Source organism: Podarcis vaucheri (genome assembly GCF_965113315.1).
Source record: "Podarcis vaucheri genome assembly, chromosome: 7".
Lineage (NCBI taxonomy): Eukaryota > Metazoa > Chordata > Lepidosauria > Squamata > Lacertidae > Podarcis > Podarcis vaucheri.
The window spans coordinates 8,691,375-8,716,857 of NC_138765.1; the positions used below are offsets into that span (position 1 = coordinate 8,691,375).

General features: G+C 49.9%; 3 protein-coding genes across 4 annotated transcripts in view; 2 read left to right on the plus strand and 1 right to left on the minus strand.

The window, feature by feature from the left end:
- NOVA2 (NOVA alternative splicing regulator 2) overlaps window positions 1-16,589 on the minus strand; it is an 81,476-nt gene extending 64,887 nt beyond the window's left edge. The window contains exon 1 of one of the 2 annotated variants that reach the window (XM_082231176.1): window positions 16,074-16,589. In XM_082231176.1, coding sequence (XP_082087302.1) covers window positions 16,074-16,290 — 217 coding nt within the window. In that variant the 5' untranslated portion in view covers window positions 16,291-16,589. Of the gene's footprint in view, window positions 1-13,654; window positions 13,797-16,073 lie in introns of those variants that run through there. The other variant, XM_082231177.1, reaches the window with a different exon arrangement.
- Window positions 1-25,483, plus strand: part of QPCTL (glutaminyl-peptide cyclotransferase like) — a 222,017-nt gene that overhangs the window by 176,805 nt on the left and 19,729 nt on the right. The window lies entirely within an intron of this gene.
- The window catches only part of SYMPK (symplekin scaffold protein), a 271,438-nt gene that overhangs the window by 81,878 nt on the left and 164,077 nt on the right, over window positions 1-25,483 (plus strand). The gene's annotated exons all lie outside the window — the stretch shown is intronic.

Here is a 25,483-nt window from a genome sequence, read left to right on the forward strand (position 1 = left end):
TGATGATGATGATGATGATGATGCAGCGTCTGCTCCCCGGGCCCAGATTATTTGGAAATCAGAGGCATTCCTAAGTGCAGGAGGCAACAGGCAACCCTACAAATCGAGAAGTGGGCAGCGGGGTCTACTTTTGAGACACCTCTGCCTCCTGTCCGGCTGCCGTGGCGAGCTTCCCGCCAGCCTTTCTCTAAGCCGAAGGATCTTCTGTCTAAATCCACTTAAAAGAATTCCCTCTCGGGTAGATTAAACCAGTTAAGTCATTAGAAGTCGGCGGACCCCAAGCTGATCAGCAGAGAGAAGCCGTGCTGTTTCCCCGGTTACCATCCATCTCACCAGCAGTTCCACAATCCCCAAAAAGCTCCTCAATCAACTCTCAGTTACTTTCACTGCCTGTTTCTGTCCAGAGAGCTCTGTCCCAGCCTGCCCATCATAAAGCACAGAGGGCACAAGTATGGCGGCCATCCCACCCCCCACTCGCGCCACAGCCTACTGCCCTTGAACAGGGAGGTTCGCTTCAACCACCACTGATAAGGCACCTCCCACGTTTCCAAGGATTAGTCTAATTTGAAAAAGGAATAGACAAATTCATGGAAAGGAGGGAGGTGTTGATCGGCGCGACCGAGACTTGTTTTGGCTTTGTTCTTGTTTTTGTTATTATGTGTTTTGAATTTTAACTTGTATTTTTATGCTCTCAACCGTCCTGAGATCTACAGATGAAGGGCGGTATACAAATTATATACATTTATACATATATATATAATGTTAAAAAATAGTGGGGTGTTTTGTTTGCGAGAGGTTATCTTCAAGCAATGCAATTCTCGCCATTGTCTCATTCTTCTAAATCTGACTATGATCTTCCAAACTATCGTCTGCCTATCTATCTATCTATCTATCTATCTATCTATCTATCTAATTTTTATTTCATTTTCTGTTTTACAATTTAGGATATTCATTTAAACAATCTTAAAATATCAGTGACTTATACAGTCAAACCTCGGTTGTCAAACATACTCCATTCTGGAAGCCCGTTCAGATTCCGAAATGTTTGACAACCAAGGCATAGCTTTCAACTGGTTGCAAAAGCTTACTGCATTCAAGCGGAAGCCGTGTCGGATGTCAGCTTCCGAAAAACGTCCGAAAACTGGTTCGGCAGAAGCGGCTTAGTCATGCTGGCCACATGACCCGGAAGCTGTACGCCGGCTCCCTCGGCCAATAAAGCAAGATGAGCGCCGCAACCCCAGAGTCGGTCACGACTGGACCTAATGGTCAGGGGTCCCTTTACCTTTTACCTAGAGATGGTGATCCAGTGGCTCTCCAGTTGTCTCTGGACTCCAACTCCCATCAACCCTGACCACTGACTGGGGGTGATGGAAGTTGTACTCCAACAAACCTAAAGGCTACAGGTGCCTCACCTCTGAGATTACTGAGACAAGTTTTTGTTCTGAGTAGTTTGGAGAAAAACTGCTATCTCTTGGTTGGTGAGGATTAATACATTACATATAAGGCTTCTACATTTGCTCTAGCAGCCCAACAGATCATACCAAATGGAGTTCAATGTTATTTGGGGGACACCTGGGCTAAAACGCATCTTTCAACTCGATTAGGTCTGCAATTCTTGTGATAACCGAATGGCTTTTAGCAAATAAATCTGATTGACTGGCGGACGCTGATAAGGCACACCACTCTCTCACATTTCCACAAACGTGCGTAATCCTTTTTAAGAAACCATCTAAGGCTATTGGCAATGGCCGCACTTCACAGTGGTAAATGGCATTTTAATTCTGTCGGTTTGTGGGGGGAAAGTACTGAAATTCCTCCCCATCGGTTTGACTTGGTGACTCCCGAGTTCCAAAAATGATTTCTCTCGGCACAATTTGTTATTCGCAGCTGTCTTCCACGTGCTCCCCTTTGCTCTCCCGCCCCGCTAAATATTAGGAGGCCCCCAACATTTTAGACTATCTGCGTAGGGAAGGAACCTCGACAGCTCATTGCTGTTGCCCTTCTCTGTACTTTTTCTAGCTCTGTGCTCTCTTTTTGAGAAATGGTGTGTGTGTGTGTGTGTGTGTGTGTGTGTGTGTGTGTCCAAAGCGCCAATATCTAATACCTTACTATTTCTGCTTTTAGCACTCCTCGAACATCAAGGCCTACATGAATCAGAATCTTAGAATACCTGACCCAGTTTTAGCAGGTTTGCTTCCAGCATGTGGCAGAGACAATCAGGCAGGTCACAGGGAGAAGTCAAAACCGGATATTCTTGCCAAGTGTCAGGCTGTAGTCCTGTGTACTGCGGGCTCTTACTAAAGAGGCAGGCTCACCAAAGACTTACGGATCAGCCCTGCCCTTTCCCTGCAGCAGGGGTGTCTAACCCTCTTCTGGCCTGAGGGCCACATTTACCCTTGGCTCATCCTCTGGGGGCCACATAAACACATAGCACGTGCAGAAGGCATCAAACACCTCCAGTCACACACACACACACACACACACACACACACACACACAGACACGATCATCAAATCACCAATCTGATGACTAGAGTGATTTCATCACGATCAGGGAACTGGGCTGGCAGAGAAGGAAGGAAGGAAGGAAGGAAGGAAGGAAGGAAGGAAGGAAGGAAGGAGGGAGGGAGGGAGGGAGGGAGGGAGGAAGGAAGGAGGGAGGGAGGGACGGAGGGAGGAAGGAAGGAAGGAGGGATGAAGGGAGGGAGGGAGGAAGGAAGGAAGGAAGGAAGGAAGGAAGGGAGGGAGGGAGGAAGAAGGGAGGGAGGAAGAAGGGAGGGAGGGAGGGAGGAAGATAGGAAGGAAGGAGGGAGGAAGGAAGGAAGGAAGGAAGGAAGGAAGGAAGGAAGGAAGGAAGGAGGGAAGGAAGGAAGGAAGGGAGGGAGAAGGGAGGGAGGGAGGGAAGGAGGGAGGAAGATAGGAGGGAAGGAAGGAAGGAAGGAAGGAAGGAAGGAAGGAAGGAAGGAAGGAAGGAAGGAAGGAAGGAAGGAGGAGGGAAGGAAGGGAGGGAGGAAGGGAGGAAGAAGGGAGGGAGGGAAGGAGGGAGGGAGGGAGGAAGATGGATGGAAGGAAGGAAGGAAGGAAGGAAGGAAGGGAAGGAAGGAAGGAAGGAAGGAAGGAAGTCTTACCGCTGGCAGCAAAATCAGTGAGGTCTTGGTGGGGCCAGATATGGTCCCCAGGCGGGATGTTCTACACCTGTTCTACACCTTTGGAGCAGGGTTTTCAAGACAGGCCTCAACCATTCATCTCACTGTTTCTCAAAAGATGAAAGTTCACCAGGCTTAATTCTTATAAGGCAGAACCTTATAATACCCATTTTACAAATGGGCAAAACAGAGCCACTGACAGTGCCAGACCAGGGCCAGCAGTAAGGCGAGGGCGCTTAAGTACTGACCATAAAAACAGGGCGACCATGCAGATCAGGAAAAGGACGCAGAAGTTTTATCTGGAAGGGGGGGAGATCAAGCTTAGCCCCCAGTTCCAGGGCCAAAGCAGCTCCCATCTCGAACCGCAGACCATTCAAAAACGTCATTGCCGAATTCTTGACATATGTATAGCAATACACCCGGTGCTTAAATTGGGAGCAGCAGAAAGGCTAAATGTGATGCCCACCATTAAAATGAAAATGGGGGGGGGGGAGAAACCAGCACACCAACAGCAAATTTAATCCAACTCGCCATGTGCCTAAATCACAGACTCCAAGGCCAACATTTCACACGTGGGGAGGGCCAGTGAAATATACTCGGAGTGGAGAATGGATTTCATGCTCTTTATTCAGCTCATAGTGGTGAGGAGGAATGGAGGTTCCCCCAGAATGTCTGCTATATATACATTACAGTGGTACCTCGGGTTACATACGCTTCAGGTTACAGACTCCGCTAACCCAGAAATAGTACCTCAGGTTAAGAAATTTGCTTCAGGATGAGAACAGAAATCAGGCTCCGGCGGCGCAGTAGCAGCAGGAGGCCCCATTAGCTAAAGTGGTGCTTCAGGTTAAGAACAGTTTCAGGTTAAGAATGGACCTCCGGAACGAATTAAGTACTTAACCTGAGGTACCACTGTATTTACACAATGGGCCCCACGTGATTGGCTAATTCCAGGAGTCTCCTGTAGGCCAATCAGGTTGCGGATTCACTTCCACCTGGAGCTGGATTGGGTGACTCCTGTGGACCAATCAGACTGCTGCATTCTGGACCTTATTGTTCTAGGACCAATCAGACTGCTGCATTCTGGATCCTATTCAACTCAGTACATAACAGCCAGACTCCCCAGCTGCAAGATCAGCCTGTCTGGCATGAGATCCACCTGCCAGGTATGGCTCTCCCTTTAACTCTGTGTCACGAGGGAAGGGGGGAGCAGCTTCTTCCATCCCCAGGTAGGGCTGGGATAAGATTCCCAGCTTGAAACCCTGGACAGCTGCTAGTGGTCCATGTAGACACTGCTAGGCTAGATGGACCAATGGGCTGACCCAATAGCTTCAGTGTACTTCCTATGTGGGACACGGGTGGCGCTGTGGGTTAAACCACAGAGCCTAGGACTTGCCGATCAGAAGGTCGGCGGTTTGAATCCACGCAACGGGGTGAGCTCCCCTTGCTTGGTCCCTGCTCCTGCCCACCTAGCAGTTCGAAAGCACGTCAAAGTGCAAGTAGATAAATAGGTACCGCTCCAGCGGAAAGGTAAACGGCGTTTCCGTGCACTGCTCTGGTTCGCCAGAAGCGGCTTAGTCATGCTGGCCACATGACCCGGAAGCTGTACGCTGGCTCCCTCGGCCAGGATAGCGAGATGAGCGCCGCAATCCCAGAGTCGGCCACGACTGGACCTAATGGTCAGGGGTCCCTTTACCTTTTTTGCTTCCTATGTATTTGCATTGTGGAAGGTAGAGCGTCTCTAAATACCAATCGCCAGAAACAGCAGGACGGGAGAGTGCTGTTATGCTCAGGCCCTGCAGGCAAGCCTTTCCGGGGCATCTGGTTATCTGGTTGCGATCAGCCGCTGATGCTCAGAAATTGAGGCAGGCGGTTTAGCTCAGTGGCAGAGCTTTGGCTCTGCTTGCCGAAAGTCCCAGATCCAGTTCCTGACATCGCCGCATAAAGGCCCAAGGAGCGCGACTGCAGAAAACTTCAGACAGTGGAGAGACCCACTGCCAGTCAGGCGAGATCTAAGGTCTAAACTGGCTCTTGAGGGTGAGATGGGACCTTCGTGTCCAGTCCGTGCCAGTTTTGCAAGTCTTTATTCCTAAGTACAGTGGTACCTCGGGTTATAGGCGCTTCAGGTTACAGACGCTTCAGGTTACAGACTCCGCTAACCCAGAAATAGTACCTCGGGTTAAGAACTTTGCTTCAGGATGAGAAGAGAAATTGCGTTGTGGCGGCAGAGGGAGGCCTCGTTAGCTAAAGTGGTGCTTCAGGTTAAGAACAGTTTCAGGTTAAGAACAGACCTCCAGAACAAATTAAGTTCTTAACCCGAGGTACCACTGTATTGATGTATGGAAGTGAGAGCTGGACCACAAAGAAGGCTGATCGCCGAAGAATGGATGCTTTTGAATTATGGTGTTGGAAGAGACTCTTGAGAGTCCCATGGACTGCAAGAAGATCAAACCTCTCCATTCTTAGGGAAATCAGCCCTGAGTGCTCACTGGAAGGACAGATCCTGAAGCTGAGGCTCCAAGACTTTGGCCACCTCATGAGAAGAGAAGACTCCCTGGAAAAGACCCTGATGTTGGGAAAGATGGAGGGCACAAGGAGAAGGGGACGACAGAGGACGAGATGGTTGGACAGTGTTCTCGAAGCTACCAGCATGAGTTTGACCAAACTGCGGGAGGCAGTGGAGGACAGGAGTGCCTGGCGTGTTCTAGTCCAGGCGGTCACGAAGAGTCGGACACGACTAAACGACTAAACAACAACATTCCTAAGTTTGTCCTGCCCTGTTTCTACATCATACTGTGACTGTTGTTCAAATGCGTGAAAATTCATATTTCTGTAGGCATTTTGTTCCAAAACATGCATTTTGGTATGCATTTTCCCTCAGAATATGCATTTTGGGACTTTTTTTAAAAAAAAAGCCTTTAAAGGTGGTGACCTTTAAAGCCCTAAACGGCCTCGGTCCAGTATACCTGAAGGAGCGTCTCCATCCCCATCGTTCTGCCTGGACACTGAGAGTTCCCTCCCTGCAAGAAGCCAAGTTACAGGGAACCAGGCAGAGGGCCTTTTCGGTAGTGGCACCCGGTCTGTGGAACGCCCTCCCATCAGATGTCAAGGAAATAAACAACTATCTGGCTTTTAGAAGACATCTGAAGGCAGCCCTGTTTAGGGAAGTTTCCATGTTTGATGTTTTATTGTGTTTTTAATATCCTGTTGGAAGCCGCCCAGAGTGGCTGGAGAGGCCCGGCCAGATGCATGGGGTATTATTATTATTAATAATAATAATAATAATAATAATAATAATAATAATAATAATTGTAACACATGAGCACTTGAAGGTGCCTTGGGTAGTGAGTCAGATACCTGGTCCTTCTGGCCCATTACTGATGGTGGGAGCATCAACAGATCAAGGCCTTTGTCTACCTGCTACCCTTCAGAGGTTCTGGAATACAACTCCCATAATCTCCAGGGTCTGATGGGATTTGTAGTCCAAGGTCACTTCCGGGTGACCTCTTCACTGAGGATTCACCCTTGTTGGTTTGCAGGGAGAATGGCGATTTACTGATCCCTCGTTCCGACTCATCTATGAGGAAGTTCGATGGCACCGCACCAAACCAAATGTTACCCTGTACTTTCCAGGAGATTTCTCCATCACTTTCCTTACAGCAAAAAGTGGAGCGGAGCTGGTTTGTGGCAGAAGAGCTCCAAATCAATGCCAATAGCGCAGCGTGGCTGGTTTGTGTCAGAATCCCAGCTTAAAACAGAGACAGTCTGCGAGGGCACCCAAAACACCTTGACGGCACCAGGTTGGGTTAAGGAGCCTTTCCCAGCCCTCCTGCTGAGACCCCCTTTTTTAAAAAACCGGGAGACGGGAGGGAGAGAAACGACATTTAGATAAACGGTGGAGAATGGCAAATCTTCTCTGCAAAGGCTAATTTATGGTGCAACTTGTCTGGGAAAATTAATGAGCAAACGCCTTGATTCTATTTCATCGGAACTGAGAAAGATGGCGTCTGACGGCCGAGGAGGACTTTTGGATGGGTTCGGCATAAATAACAGCGTGTGAGGATTTATTGCAAACAAAAGACTTACCAGCTTTATATATAAAAAAGGGAGAGCCATACAAAGTTCACACAGAAGCATAATATTGCTTACTTTAACTCGCCTGTGGAAACAACTCAGAGGCTATAAAGAAGAAAAAGGATAACAACAAGAAGATTGAAAGATGGGACTGGTGAACACTAAAATCAGCAGAAATATGAGATGATTGGACCCTACTGAACTCGAAGCATGGGAAGCCCCAATAAAAATTTATAATTTGGCAAAATATTTGGACTTTATGATATGTATTGGTATAATTTGGAATAATTAATGTGATATGATTGGATTGTTAAAATGGAAAACTTAATAAAAATTATTATAAAATAAATAGATAAATGGTGGAGAAATTAGTATGATGTGGGCAGCAGAGGAGCAGGTGAGCGTTGACTGGGAGCTGCAGAGGTGGCCTTTTGGTAGTTCCTGGGTCAATGCGCTCTCCCTCCGGTTTGCAAAAGTAGGTCAGGTTCAATCCTGGCCTCTACTGCTCTCCCATCTGATCTGATGGCAGCTGAGCCTCTGGAATCAAGAGTGATGCAGCTGACACAAAGAGGGGGCGGCGAGTAGAATTGTTTAGCCCCAGATTGGTTACGTCTAAGCTAAAATGATTATTGTCTTCCCCCCCTCTCCCCCCCCCTCCAAAAAAGCAAAGCCTCTCGCGGAACAGCTGCAAACCGCTGCAAGGCCTCTGATCTGCAACTGCAAATCCTGAGATCAACAACGAGCCACGTATCGCAGCCTCTTTTTTCCTGCTCGCCCCCGGTTCCACTGCCACCCTCCCACTAATACAAGATCGTGGCAGGCAGGGTAGACGGGCGGCAAGATTAAATAGGAAAAGCTGCCTCTCTCTGGACAGGAAAGGATTTGATCTGGGGAAGTCTCTTCCTCCTTGGGGAGGGAGGAGAGCTCAGGTTGACAGTTCCCTTGTACAAAGGAAGTTCCAGGCAACAGGTTACATAAAAAAGCAGAGAGATGCAACAAGGTTGGGTGGCAGTGGGCCTGAAGATTAATAATAATAATAATAATAATAATAATAATAATAATAACAACAACAACAACAACAACAACAACAATTTATTATTTGTATCCCACCCATCACAGAAACCAAAAATACACTAAAATGTCACACATTAAAAACTTCCCTGAACAGGGCTGCCTTAAGATGTCTTCTGAATGTCAGGTAGTTGTTTATCGCTTTGAGATCTGATGGGAGGGTGTTAAATTAACTTTAATTTAAATGTTATTATTGGGGGGAAATGCATTTTAATAAAAAAAAATAAAATAAAAACTGCTTAATCCTCATCTTCAATAGCCAGAACCCAGGAAGGTGAGAGCAAGATTTCTTCTTAAAATTCTGCCTCAAAAAAATCTCCTTAAACCCTCCCTAAGGAGGAGGTTCAGTTTTTTAAAAAAAGACTGCTGAAAATCCAGAAAAAGGGACTGGGGTGCCATCGAGGGCCACAGATCTTTACAGGGTACCCCATGGCGATGACTCTAGGACACAGATGGAGAATCTGTGGTGCTGTAGATGATGACGGACTACAACTCCCATGATCCTTCATTGTGCTGGCAGGGGCTGAGGGGGATGTCTGCAGGACCACAGCTTCCCCCTCCCTTGTCTAAGAGGTATTATTATTATTATTATTTATTGAATTATATACCACCCTATACACGAGGGTCTCAGGGCAGTTCACAGAATAAAATCAATATATAAATGGCAGAATCCGAGATCAGGGAGAAGAGGTGGTGGAAGAAGACTGGAAGAAATTTAAAGACTACTTGCAGAAATACTGTAAAATTAACGAATGTTAAAGGGATGTTGGATTGAAAATAAGCGGTATTGGTAAAAAGATTAACAAGAATATGTAAATATGGATTGATAAAGGTGGAAAATATATATTTATAATAGGCTAAGATGCTGAGCAAGGATAAATGACAGAGGGTAAGGACTTGCTGAATTAAATATCTGAACTAGAATACAAAAAGGGAGGTGAGAGGAGGTCAGGAAACTAGTAAATGAAGTATAAGATATGAAAATATTGGTTTTTTTCCTTTTTTTCTTTTTGTTAACTGCTTTCTATTTTGCATTTTTCATGTGTTTTGTTTTTGTATCTTTGTAGTTCTTTTTTCTTCTATTACGGTTATTCTTTGTTCTTATTCTTTATGTTTAAACTTTGAAACTTTTTATTGCTTGTAAAATCTCAATAAATATTACTTTTTTAAAAAAATCAAGATATAAAACCACAAAATACATAATAAAAATAAAAACAACCCATTAGCCCCACCACCACAAAAACCACATTTTAAAAGTGCATAGGGTGTAAATCAGATCAACCAAAGGCCTGCTTAAAAAGGAACGTTTCTGCCTGGTGTCTAAAGGTGTGTGATGAAGGGGCCAGGCGAACTTCCCTGCGGAGAGCATTCCACAGACAGGGAGCCACTGCAGAGAAGGCCCCGTTCTTGTGTTGCCACCCTCTGGACCTCTCACGGAAGAGGCACGTGAAGGAGGGCCTCAGAAGATGAGTTCAGGGTTCGGGGAGGTTCATATGGAAAGAGGCAGTCCTTGAGGTATTGCGGTCCTGAGCTGTTTAAGGCTTTGTAGGTCAAAACAAGCACTTTGAATTGGGCCCGGGAACTAATTGGTAGCCAGTGCAGTCGGACCAGGATCGGTGTAATATGCTCAAACTCCCTTGCTCCGGTGAGCGACCTGGCCCCTGAATTCTGCACTAGCTGAAGTTTCCAAACTTGGTTGGGGTTGGGAGCACCTAGATAACTTTGCTTGCCTTTTCCTGTACCTTTTTATTATCTCTCACAACCATGATGGTCCTTTCCTGGAGAGTCACACGCCCCCTACACTTTACCCAGGGCTTCAGCCGAGATGGTAGACGGCTCCACCCAAACGCTTATTTTCAGATGCAGGACGCAGCCCACAAAGTAATAATAATATAATAATAATAATAATTTCTTATTTATACCCCGCCCATCTGGCTGGGTTTCCCCAGCCACTCTGGGCGGCTTCCAACAAAATATTAAAATACAGTAGTCCATCATGCATTAAAAGCTTCCCTAAACAGGGCTGCCTTCAGACGTCTTCTAAAAGTCTGGTAGTTGTTTTTCTCTTTGACATCTGGTGGGAGGGCGTTCCACAGGGCGGGTGCCACCACCAAAAAGGCCCTCTGCCTGGTTCCCTCTAACTTGGCTTCTCGCAGTGAGGGAACCACCAGAAGGCCATCGGCGCTGGACCTCAGTGCCCGGGCAGAACGATGGGGGTGGAGACGCTCCTTCAGGTATACTGGGTCTTTGAGGCCATTTAGGGCTTTAAAGGTCAGCACCAAGACTTTGAATTGGGCTCGGAAATGTGCAGCTTGCCTCCCCACGACCAAATTCTCCCACGCAGTCACGGCTTCATTTCCAAAACTGGGTCTGCCAAAGGAGCCCCCGACTTTGGGCACTGAGACTCCCCTGAATGGAGGAGGAAACGGCAAGCACCTCAAGCTGCGATGCTAACACAACCCAGAACCCTCCTGGGGGAGTCTGGGAATCACGTGACCCCAGACAGCCAATCCCCTGCTGTCGCTTGCTATAAAGTGCCACGCTTTTGCTGCACTCCTTCAATTTGAGCATCCCACTGCTGAACAAAACATCTTGGCAGCCTTTGCCACCATGTCTCCTGGTATCCTTTACTTCTCCAGACTGGTGCCAGATACCTGTAGCCCAAAACACCTGCCTGGGGGGGGCACCAGGCTGGGAAAGGGTGGTCTTAACCGTAAAATCTCGTCCCTGCTCCACTGCTTACAGTTAAATCCTCTGTACCAGCAGAAGAGCTGCTGGGAGCCAAACGTATTGATTCCTTGGTCAAATTGACTGCATTTATTTCCTCAGAGGAGCAGACATGGTTCTCCCTCTCCTCACTAATCTACACAACAACGCTGTGAGGTTGGCCAAGCTGAGAGGCAGCGAATGGCTCCCAAGGCCATATTCTGTGAATTTCAGGCAATTTGAACCTTGGTCTCCCAGTCCTATTTTGACACTCTAACCGATGGGTAGGCAAACTAAGGCCCGGGGGCCGGATCTGGCCCAATCGGCTTCTAAATCCGGCCCATGAACGGTCTGGGAATCAGTGTGTTTTTACATGAATAGAATGTGCCCTTTTATTTAAGATGCATCTCTGGGTTATTTGTGGGGCATAGGGATTCGCTCATTTTTATTTTCCAAAATATAGTCCGGCCCCCCACCAGGTCTGAGGGACAGTGGACCAGCCCCCTGCTGAAAAGATTTGCTGACCCCTGCTCTAACCACTACACAGTGCTCAGAATGAGATTCTTAATCTCGGAGCTGCGGGTTCGAGCCCCACATTGGGCAAAAGATTCCTGCCTTGCAGGGGGTTGGACTAGACGACCCTCGTGGTCCCTTCCAACTCTACAGTTCTAGGATTCTATGTGCCACATCCCTGAAGATTTAATCAACATACATCTTTGCTTCTCTTGGTCAGCTACTTTGGCCTCAAGGGAATGAACTGGTTCTGTAAGAGCCCAGAATGGACTGCATGGTGTATAACCCTCCCATTGCCCAACCATGTAACCGGGAGGCAGAAGGACAGACAGACAGACAAGTGAGACCAAAGCGGCTTCCATACTGTCGCTGTTTTGGGGTCGGGATTCAGTCACATACCAACACACTCAGGCTGCGCAGTGACAGTTAACCGGCACGTCTTGAGCAACAAACCCCTTTTTCACAAAGGATCAGCCCTCATGCCATATAAAAAGCGACGGGGAAATTGCGCTGGGATATACGTGTGGGATATAACACTTGCTTTGACTCTGCTTTGCCTAACCTCCCTGCAAACCAGTCAGAATTAATGCTCAATAAATAAGGTAAAGGTAAAGGGACCCCTGACCATTAGGTCCAGTTGTGACTGACTCTGGGGTTGCGACGCTCATCTCGCTTTACTGGCCGAGGGAGCCGGCGTACAGCTTTCCGGGTCATGTGGCCAGCATGACTGAGCCGCTTCTGGCGAACCAGAGCAGTGCACGGAAACACCGTTTACCTTCCTGCCGGAGTGGTACCTATTTATCTACCTGCACTTTGACGTGCTTTCGATCTGCTAGGTTGGCAGGAGCAGGGACCGAGCAACGGGAGCTCACCCCGTCGCAGGGATTCAAACTGCTGACCTTCTGATCGGCAAGCCCTAGGCTCTGTGGTTTAACCCACAGTGCCACCCGCGTCCCTGCTAAATTAATAGCTCGGTGCAAAATGCTGGAGAGCTCCCACCGACCTGCTTGCTACATTTGGTCATGGTCCTTTAAGGTGTTTGGGTTTTGGGTTTTGAGCTGAGCCCGGTTCCCTAAGCTTTGTTTTCCCACTTGCTGTAGGGTTGCAAAGAGCACCCACTTCCCCGGGTTTCTGACACCCAACTCGAACAGGTGTCTCTCTGTCGTGCTCGTAGACCTGAGGGCATTTGCCCGCTCTCCACCCCACTCTCAATTCCAGTTCCAAATTGCCACAGACCCACCCCTGGAAAAAAAGGCCCAGAACCCCTTTGGGTCTTTTGTCTCAGAAACTGGGTCTCGGAGCAGCACCGCTGAGAGCATGGGATGGGGGGGGAGCTGTTTTTTTGCAGCCAATTTTTTTTTGGGGGGGGTACGACAGGCAACGCGCCTCCCTGCTCCATCAGGCTGTCGTAACCCATTTTATGCTCGGCGCTCGGAACGCGGAGCTTTTGCCACGCTGGCAGCGTGTAGGAGAAACGCGTTGACCACCACCCACCCACCCTCCCTGCCAAGGTCACCCAGGGACAGCAGGAACTGAACTCGCGCCCCAAGCCCTAACCTTGACCCCTGGCATGGCCCATCGCAAGCCAAAGCTGGAAAGCTCTGTCTAGAGTGCCACGCATAACAATTGCAGCAGAAAACGCTTCCGCATGCCGCTAGGCCTCATCGTGCCCTAAACCCCGTCTCCCAAGGCCTGGCACCCTTCTCAGTCACCCAAGCAGGCCTGGGGGAACCCGTCAAGTGTGTCACAAAGGCCTGCAGCCAGAGGCCGGCCAGCCCAGTCCGGCTGGTGACGTCCCCACAGCTGGGAAGGCCTGGGCTTCACCAGCAGAGAGTGGAGGGGACATCCTGGTCTCTGTGGAAGTCCCCAAGGACTCCATAAAACCTGCCTGCTCCCCCATCAGGAGCAGGGATGAATCAGATCCTAGGCGCAAGAATTGTTGGGTACCGTCCCCCCCTCTCCATCCTCCAGGATTGCTCAGGCTGAAAATCAAAGACCCAAACTTTGTAAGGACAAAACAGCCCACCCAGTTTGACCTTCACCCGCGCGTGAGATGTGGCACAACGAGGCGCACACGCATGCACACACACACACACACACATGCACACGCAAGCGGGCACTCCAGCACCCAGGCGCTTTGCTAACCTCCCGGCTGGGCCGCCGTTGCTGCCGCCGCCGCCAGGCCTGCGTGACTTTCGCTCTTGCGCATTTCCTCGGCAATCGGTGTCCTTTGGCGATGCACACTAGGTACCACGAAGGCGTCCCCCTCCATCTCCGTCACACTCCTCCCCACCCCACTCCCCCTGCAATGCCATCAATGCTTCCCCCCTCCCTCCCCAAATCCATCACGGGCAGCGAACCCCAAACGGGGGCGGCGGCGGCGGAGAGGTAGGGGGCACCGCTTGGAAAGGGGGAAAAAACGCGACACCCTGAGCAGCAAAGGTGGGATTGGCTGGCAAAGGGGTGCGGTGGGGGGGGGGCCAAGGCAGCCAAAGCGCCAGCCTGAAATATGTGGCTGCCAGGCTTCTGCTGCAACCCCCCCCCCCCGCCAAGCGATTTCCCCATCGCCTCCTCCTCCAACGCAACCCGCCTACGAAGGCATGCTTAGAATATCGCCAGAAATGGTCTCCTTTTTTTTTTGCTCACCTTCTCCTCTCCACCCCCCCCAATTCCTTCCTTCTTTCTTAAACGTGAAACACACACAGAGAAAACAATAAGTCCGGCGCCCCCCCCCCCGCCCCCCGCGCGCCTTTCCCCATTTTATTTATTCCAGTTGCTCCATTAGTCCCATCAGCGACGCTGTCATAAAGGAGGTGGATTTCCCCAGAGGACCCCGGGGCTCTTTCAGACGCAATATTTATTGCTTCTTGCCCTAACGCTGAAGCTCAAACGCATCTCGAAATGTTAATTACATCTGGAGGGTGATGGTGTTGTGTGTGTGTATGAGAGAGAGCGCACGCCTTCATAGGTTCATCAACGCGCAAGCAATAAAAACGGAACCAGGTCCAATTATTAGTACATAATAAATAATAATAATGAGGATGATGATGATGAGGATACTTAAAAGAGTCCGGCAGGCACAGAGCCGGCACGCAGCTACTGCTATCGGCTCAGAAACAGCAGAATAAGTGAAGTCGTCCTTCACAAAAGGAGCCCAGATGGGTGAGTCAGAAAGAGAAAGACACAGAGAGGCGCTTTGCAAATCCCTATTTTTACACAGCTTTAGTGTCAACCGAAATTCAGGCGCCAGGAATGACCATTTGCATTTTTAAAGCCTTTCTGCGTACATATTTTTTTTTAAAAAAATCAAGAAATGCTCTCTTTTTCTCCCCCCCATACTCTATTGACATTATTCTGAACCCCCCCTTTCCAGCGCCCCACAAATCCCTGGATCACACAGTGTCCTTTTCAACAACCCAGCTGCCTGCATCCTCTTTTGAGTCCAGATTTTCACATCCTTCCCCTCTTCATTTCCTCAAGCAGACAGTCATGGAAGGGGGGTGAGGAGAGGAAGGGGGCTGACAGGTTTTCCATAGTCTATATGTGTGTGAGCGGTGGGGGGGCGGCGGAATATCTCCACTCCTTTCCCCTCTTCCCTGGAAACAGACAGTTATTCTAACAGACTCCATTTTGACATAACCAGCTGCATAGACTAGTAAAATCTTTGCAGAGAAATGTGCGTTTTTAGGGGGAGCTTATATTTTCTGCACCCCGCTCCCACACGCCTTCTAAGTTGGGGGGGGGGACACATTGCAAAGAATCCCCTCGGCCGGGCTGTAAAAATCTAGCCTTGAAAAATCACAAGAGGGACTGTTTGTGGGGATAAAGGTGCAGAACAGATTAAATCATATCCCCTGAAAACCTTACGGGGCAGAGAGGCAGCGCTGGACTGGGAGAAAAGGACACCCATATTTTTGAATTCCACATTGTAAAAGAGGAGATAACCCCCTGTTTTTATTGCAGGGGGGTAGAGCTAAAAGGGGAGCAAATTGCTTCCTTTGGGGTGTGGCAAAGAACACCCCCCAATGAAAATAAGGAGAAGAGGGCAAATCCACAAAAGGAAGATGGAGAGGTGGATGGGGACAGGTGGAGACAGGCATGGGGAGGGAGCCGGGTTCAAACATGGGTGGTGTTTTTTTTAATGGGGGGGTCAGCTTTGGTGCAGAGGTGCGAAATCTGGCTCAGGTTGGCATTAGGAGGGATGGGGCTGCTTAAGGGAAGAGGCGCCTGAAAAGGATGGAGATATATGGCTGTCCGGAGGTATGGGGAGGGGGGGAGGCTGCTTTGCGGGGCAGATTTTGAGGTGGGGGGGGGAGGCAGCAGACAAGTAGCTTGAAGGAAGAGGCCTCTGGGAGACCGAGGTGCTTTTTGGTGCCTGGATATCCCTAGAGCCGCCCTGCGCCCCAGACCACCCCGCTTGCAGTGCACACATATGCGAAGTGGACCGGGAGTGTGTGCATATGTCTTGGGGGGGGGGGGAGAGGCCCTGGTCACCCCTGACTTCCTGCCCCTTGGCAGCCTCCCTGGCTGCCAGCCCCTCTCCCCCCCCCCCAAGTCCACTCACCTCCGGTATTGCTCCTCTTGGTGCTGATGGCTTCGGTGGGGGTCTCCAGCGGCCTTTTCCTAGAGTCGGGAGGGTCCGAATCCATGTGGGACTGCGGAGGGGCTTGGGGGGGCTGCTGCTGAGGCTGGGGCCCCCCTTGCTGCTGCTGCTGCTGCTGAGGAGCTGCCGAGGGGAAGATACCGTTCTGGTGCACCGATCCTCCTGCCATCATTTTCATGCCGAGGGCGCGGAGGACTTCCCCTCCGCGGTACCCGTGAGACTCCAGCAGGGGGAGGTGGGGGGGGAGATAAGAAAGGATGCTCGGGTGTTTTTTTTTAAGGGGGGGGTTGGGAGAAGGAGGAGGGAGGTGTGTCCAGAAAGTGGGGGGGGGGCGCAGAGCAAAGAGACCTGCGACCTGCTGGCCAGGTGAAATTGACAAAGGAGAATGCAAAATGGATTTGGGTGGGTCGCAGTCAGGTCAGCTTTCCTGAGTCCTTTCTCTCTCTCTCTCTCTCTCTCTCTCTCTCTGTCTGACTTCCTCTGTGACCCTCTCCCTCCCACCCACCCACCGCCCGCCCCTTCAGGCCAAGAAAAAAACACAAAAACCCTGAAGAAAGTCAGGAACTAGCACCCCACAAAAAGCAGGGGAGAATTGGAGACAGGGAGAAAGCGGCGCGCGCGCGCCGGTGGGAAAATAGGAAGGTCCCCTCTGTCCTTCGCTCCCAGTTGGAAAACAGATCCCAAAGGTGCCCTTTTTGGGGGGGGAATCAGGGGAAAGGGTCAAGCAAGGCGGGGGGGGGGAGAAGCAGAGGCTGGAGGGGGGACGGACGCACAGAGAAAGAGAGAGAGGAGAGAGAGAGGAAGAGGAGGGGGGCGCCTTGTGTTGAGGGGAGGGAGAGAGAGAGAGAGAAAGCGCAAGCAGCCCCCCCAGGCCCGCTTCTTCTTCACAGCATCCCTCTTTTTCCGCTTGTCCTGGGCGGCAGGCGGTGGCGGTGGCAGAGCTTAGGAACCCAGCCCCTGACGTTGGAGGAGAGAGACCCACCTCCCTCCTTTCCCCCCAGCAGATTGGCTGCGAGGAGCTGGGCCAAGCTTGCAGAAGGGGGGGGGGCGGGTTGGGACAGAGAGAGAGAGAGAGAGAGAGAGAGAGAGAGAGAGAGAGAGAGAGAGAGAGAGAGAAGAGCTATTCTTTGCCTTGGGGGCTTTGACAAAGCTGGGAGGGGGGAGCAGGTGGAAGGGAGGGGAAAGGAGGCAGCTGCGCGCTCTGGGGCAGAGGAGCAAGGAAGGGGAGAAGGGGAAACGGAGGGGGGCGGGTTCTGCCCCTCTTCCATCACATCCACCCATCCCTTCCCCTGAGTTATCTCTGCACCCTGATTTCTGCCTTGGGCGCACCACCACCCACAGGGGGCCACAAGAAGCTGCCTGGAGCCAGAATCAGACCTAACAGCAGGGCTTAAGAGCCAGGACTGGAGAGGCCCCAGGCGCCACTCTCAGCCGTCAAGTTCTGTCTCCCCATCGGCCGCCCTCGCAGGGTTGTTATGAGGAAGGGGAGAGAGGGGAGCAATCATTCTGGAATGCTGCCTCGAGCTCCTTAAAGGTAAAGGGACCCCTAACCATTAGGTCCAGCCTGGGGTTGTGGCGCTCATCTCACTTTATTGGCCGAGGGAGCCAGCGTACAGCTTCCGGGTCATGTGGTCAGCATGACTAAGCCACTTCTGGTGAACCAGAGCAGCTCACGGAAACGCCGTTTACCTTCCCGCCAGAGCGGTACCTATTTATCTACTTGCACCGGTGTGATTTCAAACTGCTGGGTTGGCAGGAGCAGGGACCGAGCAACGGGAGCTCACCCCGTCGTGGGGATTCGAACTGCCAACCTTCTGATCAGCAAGTCCTAGGCTCTGTGGTTGAATCCACAGCGCCACCTGCATCCCTTGGGATGATATAAAATGGTGGTGGGGGGTATTTAAGAAATGCCTAGCTCTCCAGGGACACCCCCCATTCCTGCTGTCACTCAAGACCCTTTCCACTGTCGAAAGGCTGGACACCCCCCTGGACGTGCAAAGAAGGCCTCGCTACCAACTGAGGGACAGCCCCCCCCCCGTGGGGCAATTACACAAGCCCCAGTCGGGAAGCCTTTTGGAGCCCAAGCAATGGTACTGCTATTCATTCCTCCGGGCCGTGACAGAGCTTTCGCATATTTGGGAAGTATACCTGAAGGAGCGTCTCCACCCCCATTGTTCTGCCCGGACACTGAGGTCCAGCGCCGAGGGCCTTCTGGCCGTTCCCTCATGGCGAGAAGTGTGTTTGCAGGGAACCAGGAAGAGGGCCTTCTTGGTGGTGGCGCCCGCCCTGTGGAACGCCCTCCCACCAGATGTCAAAGAGAAAAATAACTACCAAACTTTTAGAAGACATCTGAAGGCAGCCCTGTTTAGGGAAGCTTTTAATGTTTAATAGGTTATTGTATTTTAGTGTTTTGTTGGAAGCTGCCCAGAGTGGCTGGGGAAACCCAGCCAGATATAGGGGGTATAATTATTATTATTATTATTATTATTATTATTATTAGGGATTTTGCAGCAACCCAAAGCCCTGTCTTCTGATACAGGAGGGAGCTTTTATTCCGTGATTCTTCTGGCTTCCGAAACTTACCGGGCATCGCCTGTAAAAGAGCACATTTGCAATCATGAGGGCTAGAAACATGAGTGCTTTCTTAAGACCATTAGGAAGGTAAAGTCTTTACCTGCTGCCACATACTGGCTGCCCAGGCCTTTTCAAGAGGCACGCAAGTGCTTTGCATCACGATTGCTCCCGGTGACAGCAGGTGGCACTATTGTGTAGTATTGCCACCGTTAAGGGACACTCTGGTCAAAGGGCCCCGGGGCCCCTGGCTGTGGATCTCTTAAGACGGCAGAGAAATGGCGCCAAAGCCGTTGGCAGTTCCCTAGGTAGACTTTGTGGTGCTTTTGCCCCCTGAAGGGATAGGCTGCCATGTGGCCTGATTACAGAAGTCAAATCTGTAGGATAAATGAGGAGGGAGTTGTTTCAAAAAGGAGTCGCCATCTAACCATCTATGCAGCCCTGAACTGCAGGCTCTTCCAGCAGGAGCTCTCCAAGGTCTTACGGCAGAAGCTCATTCCAGCTCCCTCACCTGAGATATTTTAGGGGGGGTGCGCTGAGACTTGGACCTAGGAGTTTTTGCAAAAGCATAAATGCTGTGAGGCCAGGGCGCCTGGCAATATAAAACCCAGCTTGCATGTTGCAGAGGATGCTACACTTGATCTTAGCCAAAAGGCCGAGAAGCGATGCATGTTGCAGAGGATGAGAGCATCAAGAGCATGGGTAGGCAAACTGAGGCCTGGGGGCCAGATCCAGCCCAATCGCCTTCTCAATCCAGCCCTTAATCAGCTTGTTTTGACATGAGTAGAATGTGTGCTTTTGTTTAAAATGCATCTCTGGGTTATTTGTGGGGCATAGGAATTTGTTCATTTTTTTTTCTTCAAAAAATGGTCCTGCCCGCAACAAGATCTGCTGAAAAAGTTTGCTGGCACCTGATCATGAGAAAGGGGAAAACATTGCAAATAACAACAACAACTAGCAGTTTGTTTGGGGATGGATGAACATGAAAATAACAGGCCATGAGATAAGATATGGTGTGTGTGTGTGTGTGTGTGTGTGTGTGTGTGTGTGTGTGACACCCATTCGATACCCCTTTCGGCAGGCCCTGCCAGCCATCTGCCGCATTGCAAACGCATTTATGATGGCATCAGCTTTGCGGATCACACATCTCCTTTCGTCAGGACATGAGATGCCAGATTGCTAGACCAGGCCCTCGCGGGAATAAAATAATAATAATAATAATAATAATAATAATAATAATAATAATAATAATTTATTTTCCCCCAGCCACTCTGGGTGGCTTCCAACAAAATATTAAAACACCATAATGCATCAAACATTAAAAGCTCCCCTAAACAGGGCTGCCTTCAGATGTCTTCTAAAAGTTTGGTAGTTATTTTTCTCTTTGACTTCTGATGGGATGGTGTTCCACAGGGCGGGCGCCACCACCGAGAAGGCCCTCTGCCTGGTTCCCTTGGCTTCTCGCAGCAAGGGAACTGCCAGAAGGCCCTTGGCGCTGGACCTCAGTGTCCGGGCTGGAGGTGAAGACGCTTCTTCAGGTCTACAGGGCCTTTGAGGCCGTTTATTTTTTTTTTAATAAAATTTTTTAATTGGTTTTTCAGAATTTTTATAACCACAAACATTACACAATACAAACAAACAAACACATACACAAACATGTATAATTTCAAATCCTTTTTTCTTAAACCTTACTTCACCGACTTCCCCATACCTCCCCTTTCTGCATCCCAATTTCCAAAGCCTTTGAGGCCGTTTAGGGCTTTAAAGGTCAACTTTGAATTGTGCTCGGAAACGTACTGGGAGCCACAACTAGAAGAAGCAGAATAAATGAGAATGCTTTTGAAAAAGCAAACCAAATTACTGGTATAAAATCATACGCTTTTCCTCTATTTGCATAATTTGCCCAGACCATGGAATTCTGCTTTCCATGGTACAGAATTTCGGTCTCCCTGCTCCAACACTCGTCCAGGAACAGAAAATGACATATCTCTTCCTGTGACAATGTGGGGGTGGTTTTTTTTGGGGGGGGCAGCTTTTTATGCTTCCTGTTAAGTGCCACTCAGTGCAAACAGAGGCCCTTATTCCAATAATAATAATAATAATAATAATAATAATAATAATAATAGTTGTTGTTGTTGTTGTTTAGTCGTTTAGTCGTGTCCGACTGTTTGTGACCCCATGGACCAGAGAACGCCAGGCACTCCTGTCTTCCACCGCCTCCCGCAGTTTGGTCAAACTCATGCTGGTAGCTTCGAGAACACTGTCCAACCATCTCGTCCTCTGTCGTCCCCTTCTCCTTGTGCCCTCCATCTTTCCCAACATCAGGGTCTTTTCCAGGGAGTCTTCTCTTCTCATGAGGTGGCCAAAATACAGTGGTACCTCGGGTTAAGTACTTAATTCGTTCCGGAGGTCCGTACTTAACCTGAAACTGTTCTTAACCTGAAGCACCACTTTAGCTATTGGGGCCTCCTGCTGCTGCCGCGCCGCCAGAGCACGATTTCTGTTCTCATCCTGAAGCAAAGTTCTTAACCTGAAGCACTAGTTCTGGGTTAGCAGAGTCTGTAACCTGAAGCGTATGTAACCTGAAGCATATGTAACCCGAGGTACCACTGTACTGGAGCCTCAGCTTCACGACCTGTCCTTCCAGTGAGCACTCAGGGCTGATTTCCTTAATAATAATAATAATAATAATAATAATAATAATAATAATTAATTTAAGTATTTTCCCGAAAAAACAGCACTCTCTCTCAGCTCCTAGGTTCCACCCCAATCACATCTTCCTGTGACCAAAGGACAGGGCGTTGCAGAAAGGGAGACCCTCCACACAAACACCCCACAAGAGATCTTGCAGGCTTTTTCAAGGCTCTCATGATCCATATTTGCAATCCCTCCCAAATTTCCTGTCATGAGCTTGTGGCCCCCGTGTGCTACCCAGCAGCTGAATTATTCCTCCTCCTCCCCCCCCCCATTGCTCTCTTCATTTCGCTCTGTGGATTCTGGCTCCCACATAAGCACAAAAATAAATGAAGCTTTTCCTGAGGAGCTCAGCATCTTCTTCAACGGAGCCTGAGGAGGGAACGCTGAGCTGTTTGGAAAAATCCTGGCTGGCAATGGATTTGGCCCCGATCCTGCTAACGGAAACAGACTTTCGGGACAGCAAGCAAGCCAGTGGCCCCAGGCCCTCTCTTCAGATTGTCGACCCTCGAGGTCCCCTTTTGAAATATTGCAACCTTGAGGAATCACGTTAAATAATAGGTTCCTCCTTCGCACTCAGGACCTGGTTGAGAAATTCTCTGCTCGGTCTCCCACTGCCCTGAAGGAGAGTTGCTAACTTTCTTCCCTGGCTGCGTCACAGGCAGAAATTCACAGGGGCAGGTTTCCCCATCACTGCAACTCCATGAAAACCAAGGGCTTCGCTTTTGCCTCTTGGGCAAAAGGCACAAGGGCTGCCCAGTTTGAGTGAGGAAAAAAATGTGATTTCTCTTGTCACCTGCTAGGCTTCAAACAAGAAGCAGCACACATCAAAACTCCCTCTTCTCTTGTTTTCTGCTGCAACTCATCAACACAGCAACCAGAGACAGTTCATGCACATCTGAGAATGGGGAAAGACCAATTGTTTCCAAATCTTTCTTTCTTTCTTTCTTTCTTTCTTTCTTTCTTTCTTTCTTTCTTGTCAATGAACCTCTGCACTCCCTGTTGGCCCATGAACTTGACGCTCCGTAGTTTGGGCTGGCTGGGGGTCTGTTTCTCGGCCTCAGTTCTTCCAACCTGTGAAATGGGTGCAAGAAGGAGGCCGGACGGACGGAAGGAAGGAAAGAAAGATCAAGCTGCGCTTTTAATCAGGGGGCAATTAAACACAGCAATCGCCTTCTTTCCTTCCCACCCACCAGCAGTTCTGAGGAAGGAGAAAATGGGGAGAAATCTCTCTCTCTCTCTCTGTCTGCTCCTTGGATGAATGTGGGGAGAGAGAGAGAGAAGGAGAAAGAGGGAGCAGATGGGCTTTGGCAAGGCCTTTTCATCCTGGCCTTTGGCTGGCTCAATAGCGGAGCAGGGCGGAGGGGGAGGGGAGGCGGCAAGTCAGCCGAGAACGGCTCCTGAATGCTAAACGCCTGGTCCATTGTATCAGCTGGCCCATCTGTCTGTCCTTTTCCCGCTCGCCTATTGTCCAAGGCTGACACATCTGGACTCTGCGCAGCTCCCTCGCTCTTCCACACACACCCTCCTCCTCCCTGAGCCACACAGTCTCTCCAGGGCAGGGGTAGGCGAACTCAGGCCCGGGGGTCGGATCCGGCCCAATCGCCTTCTCAATCCGGCCCGCGGACGGTCCGGGAATCAGCGTGTTTTGACATGAGTAGAATATGTTTAAAATGCATCTCTGGGTTATTTGTGGGGCATAGGAATTATATATATAATAACTTTTTATTGGGAATTTTATTTACAACATAACACAAACCCCCCAACACAGAAATCCACCCCCATCAGACACAAACATAACAAACAACAAGCATAATACAGTGGTACCTCGGGTCAAGTACTTAATTTGTTCCGGAGGTCCGTTCTTAACCTGAAACTGTTCTTAATCTGAAGCACCACTTTAGCTAATGGGGCCTCCTGCTGCCGCCGCGCCGCCACTGCACGATTTCTGTTCTCATCCTGAAGAAAAGTTCTTAACCTGAAGCTCTATTTCTGGGTTAGCGGAGTCCGTATCCTGAAGCGTATGTAACCTGAAGTGTATGTAACCCGAGGTACCACTGTATACAACAATACAAACAACCAAATGAAATGCTTCCTTTATCCTGTTTCTGGCATCCTTATTTACTTCTTATAAGCTGATTCCTTTATGAATAATTATTAAGATTTTTCTAATTATAACTTAAATATCCACAAAGTCTCCTGCAGGCATTGATCGATTAATGTTTCGATTAATGTTTTGATTGTTTTCAAAATATAAACCGGCCCCCCACGAGGTCTGGGGGACAGTGGACCGGCCCCCTGCTGGAAAGGTTTGCTGACCCCTGCGAGTCCAGGCCCTCCAACCCCTTTGCACAGGGGGTCGATTTCAGCTGCTGCGCTGCCTGCCAGAGACAAGGCACAGGGAGGTTACCCAGCCCCACCCCTACCTCCCCCCCATTGACCTCCTTTTGCAGGGGGTCCCATCGCCTGCAGGGTGCCACCCTGCCTTCCATTGCCAAGCCTCCTGCGACCTCTAGCACACACACACACACACACACAAAAACACACAGACACACAGAGCAGGGAAATGAATCACTAGGCAGGTGGGAAAGCGCCCCCTGCTGGCCCATTTCCGTACATAGCATCATTCATATACATACTGTACAACCATTAAAAGTCGGGGAGCAGGAAAGGATAACAGGAAGGTGTCATACTCCCTCTAGTGGGCAAAAGGTAGCACTGCAGCAACATCGAGAAATAGCCAGCTCCCTATCACATCCATGTAAAGGGACCCCTGACCATTAGGTCCAGTCGTGACCGACTCTGGGGTTGCGGTGCTCATCTCGCTTTATTGGCCGAGGGAGCCGGCGTACAGCTTCCGGGTCATGTGGCCAGCAAGACTAAGCCGCTTCTGGCGAAATCAGAGCAGCGCACGGAAACGCTGTTCACCTTCCCACCGGAGTGGTACCTATTTATCTACTTGCACTTTGATGTGCTTTCGAACTGCTAGGTTGGCAGGAGCAGGGACCGAACAACGGAAGCTCACCCCGTTGCGGGGATTCAAACCACCGACCTCCTGATCAGCAAGCCCTAGGCTCTGTGGTTTAACCCACAGTGCCACCCGCCTCCAATATTTTTAATTATAGGGAGGAGGAGGAGAATTCAAATACTGCCTTCTGTGTCCTGGGTGACTGTCTCCCAGCTTCATCCGGTATGCAGGCTGAGACCCTACCTGCCCGCAGACTGTCTCACCAGAGTGGTGTATGCTCTAATTATCTCCCGCTTGGACTACTGCAACACGCTCTACGTGGGGCTACCTTTGAAGGTGACCCAGAAACTGCAATTAATCCAGAATGTGGCAGCTAGACTGGTGACTGAGAGTGGCCGCTGAGACCACATAACACCAGTCCTGAGAGATCTGCATTGGCTCCCAGTATGTTTCCAAGCACAATTCAAAGTGTTGGTGCTGACCTTTCAAGCCTTAAACAGCCTCAAAGGTCCAGTATCCCTGAAGGAGCGTCTCCACCCCCATCGTTCTGCCCGGACACTGAGGTCCAGCGCCGAGGGCCTTCTGGCGGTTCCCTCACTGCGAGAAGCAAAGCCACAGGGAACCAGGCAGAGGGCCTTCTTGGTGGTGGCTCCCGCCCTGTGGAATGCCCTCCCACCAGATGTCAAAGAGATAAACAACTACCTGACATTTAGAAGACATCTGAAGGCAGCCCTGTTTGGAGAAGTTTTTAATGTGTGACGTTTTAATGTATTTTTAATCTTCGTTGGAAGCCGCCCAGAGTGGCTGGGGAAATCCAGCCAGATGGGCAGGGTGCAAATAACAAATTACTATTACTAAGCACTTTCTCATACAGTCCTGCAGACTCCCTATGCAATTACCCCCATACCACTGACAGGCAAACTGAGCCCAAGGCTGCTGGGTGAGTTTTTCATGGAAGGGACCCCTGTGGGTCATCTAGTCCAACCCTCTGCAGTGCAAGAATCTCTGCTGTTGCTCCCCCCCCCCCAATTGTGGATATGGTGAGCTTTGAACTGGGGTCTTCACAGCTCACTGCTGTGAGCTGTGCCATAGGTGTGAAATGTAGGCTCTGCCCATGGACCTGAAGTCGTTGCTGGGG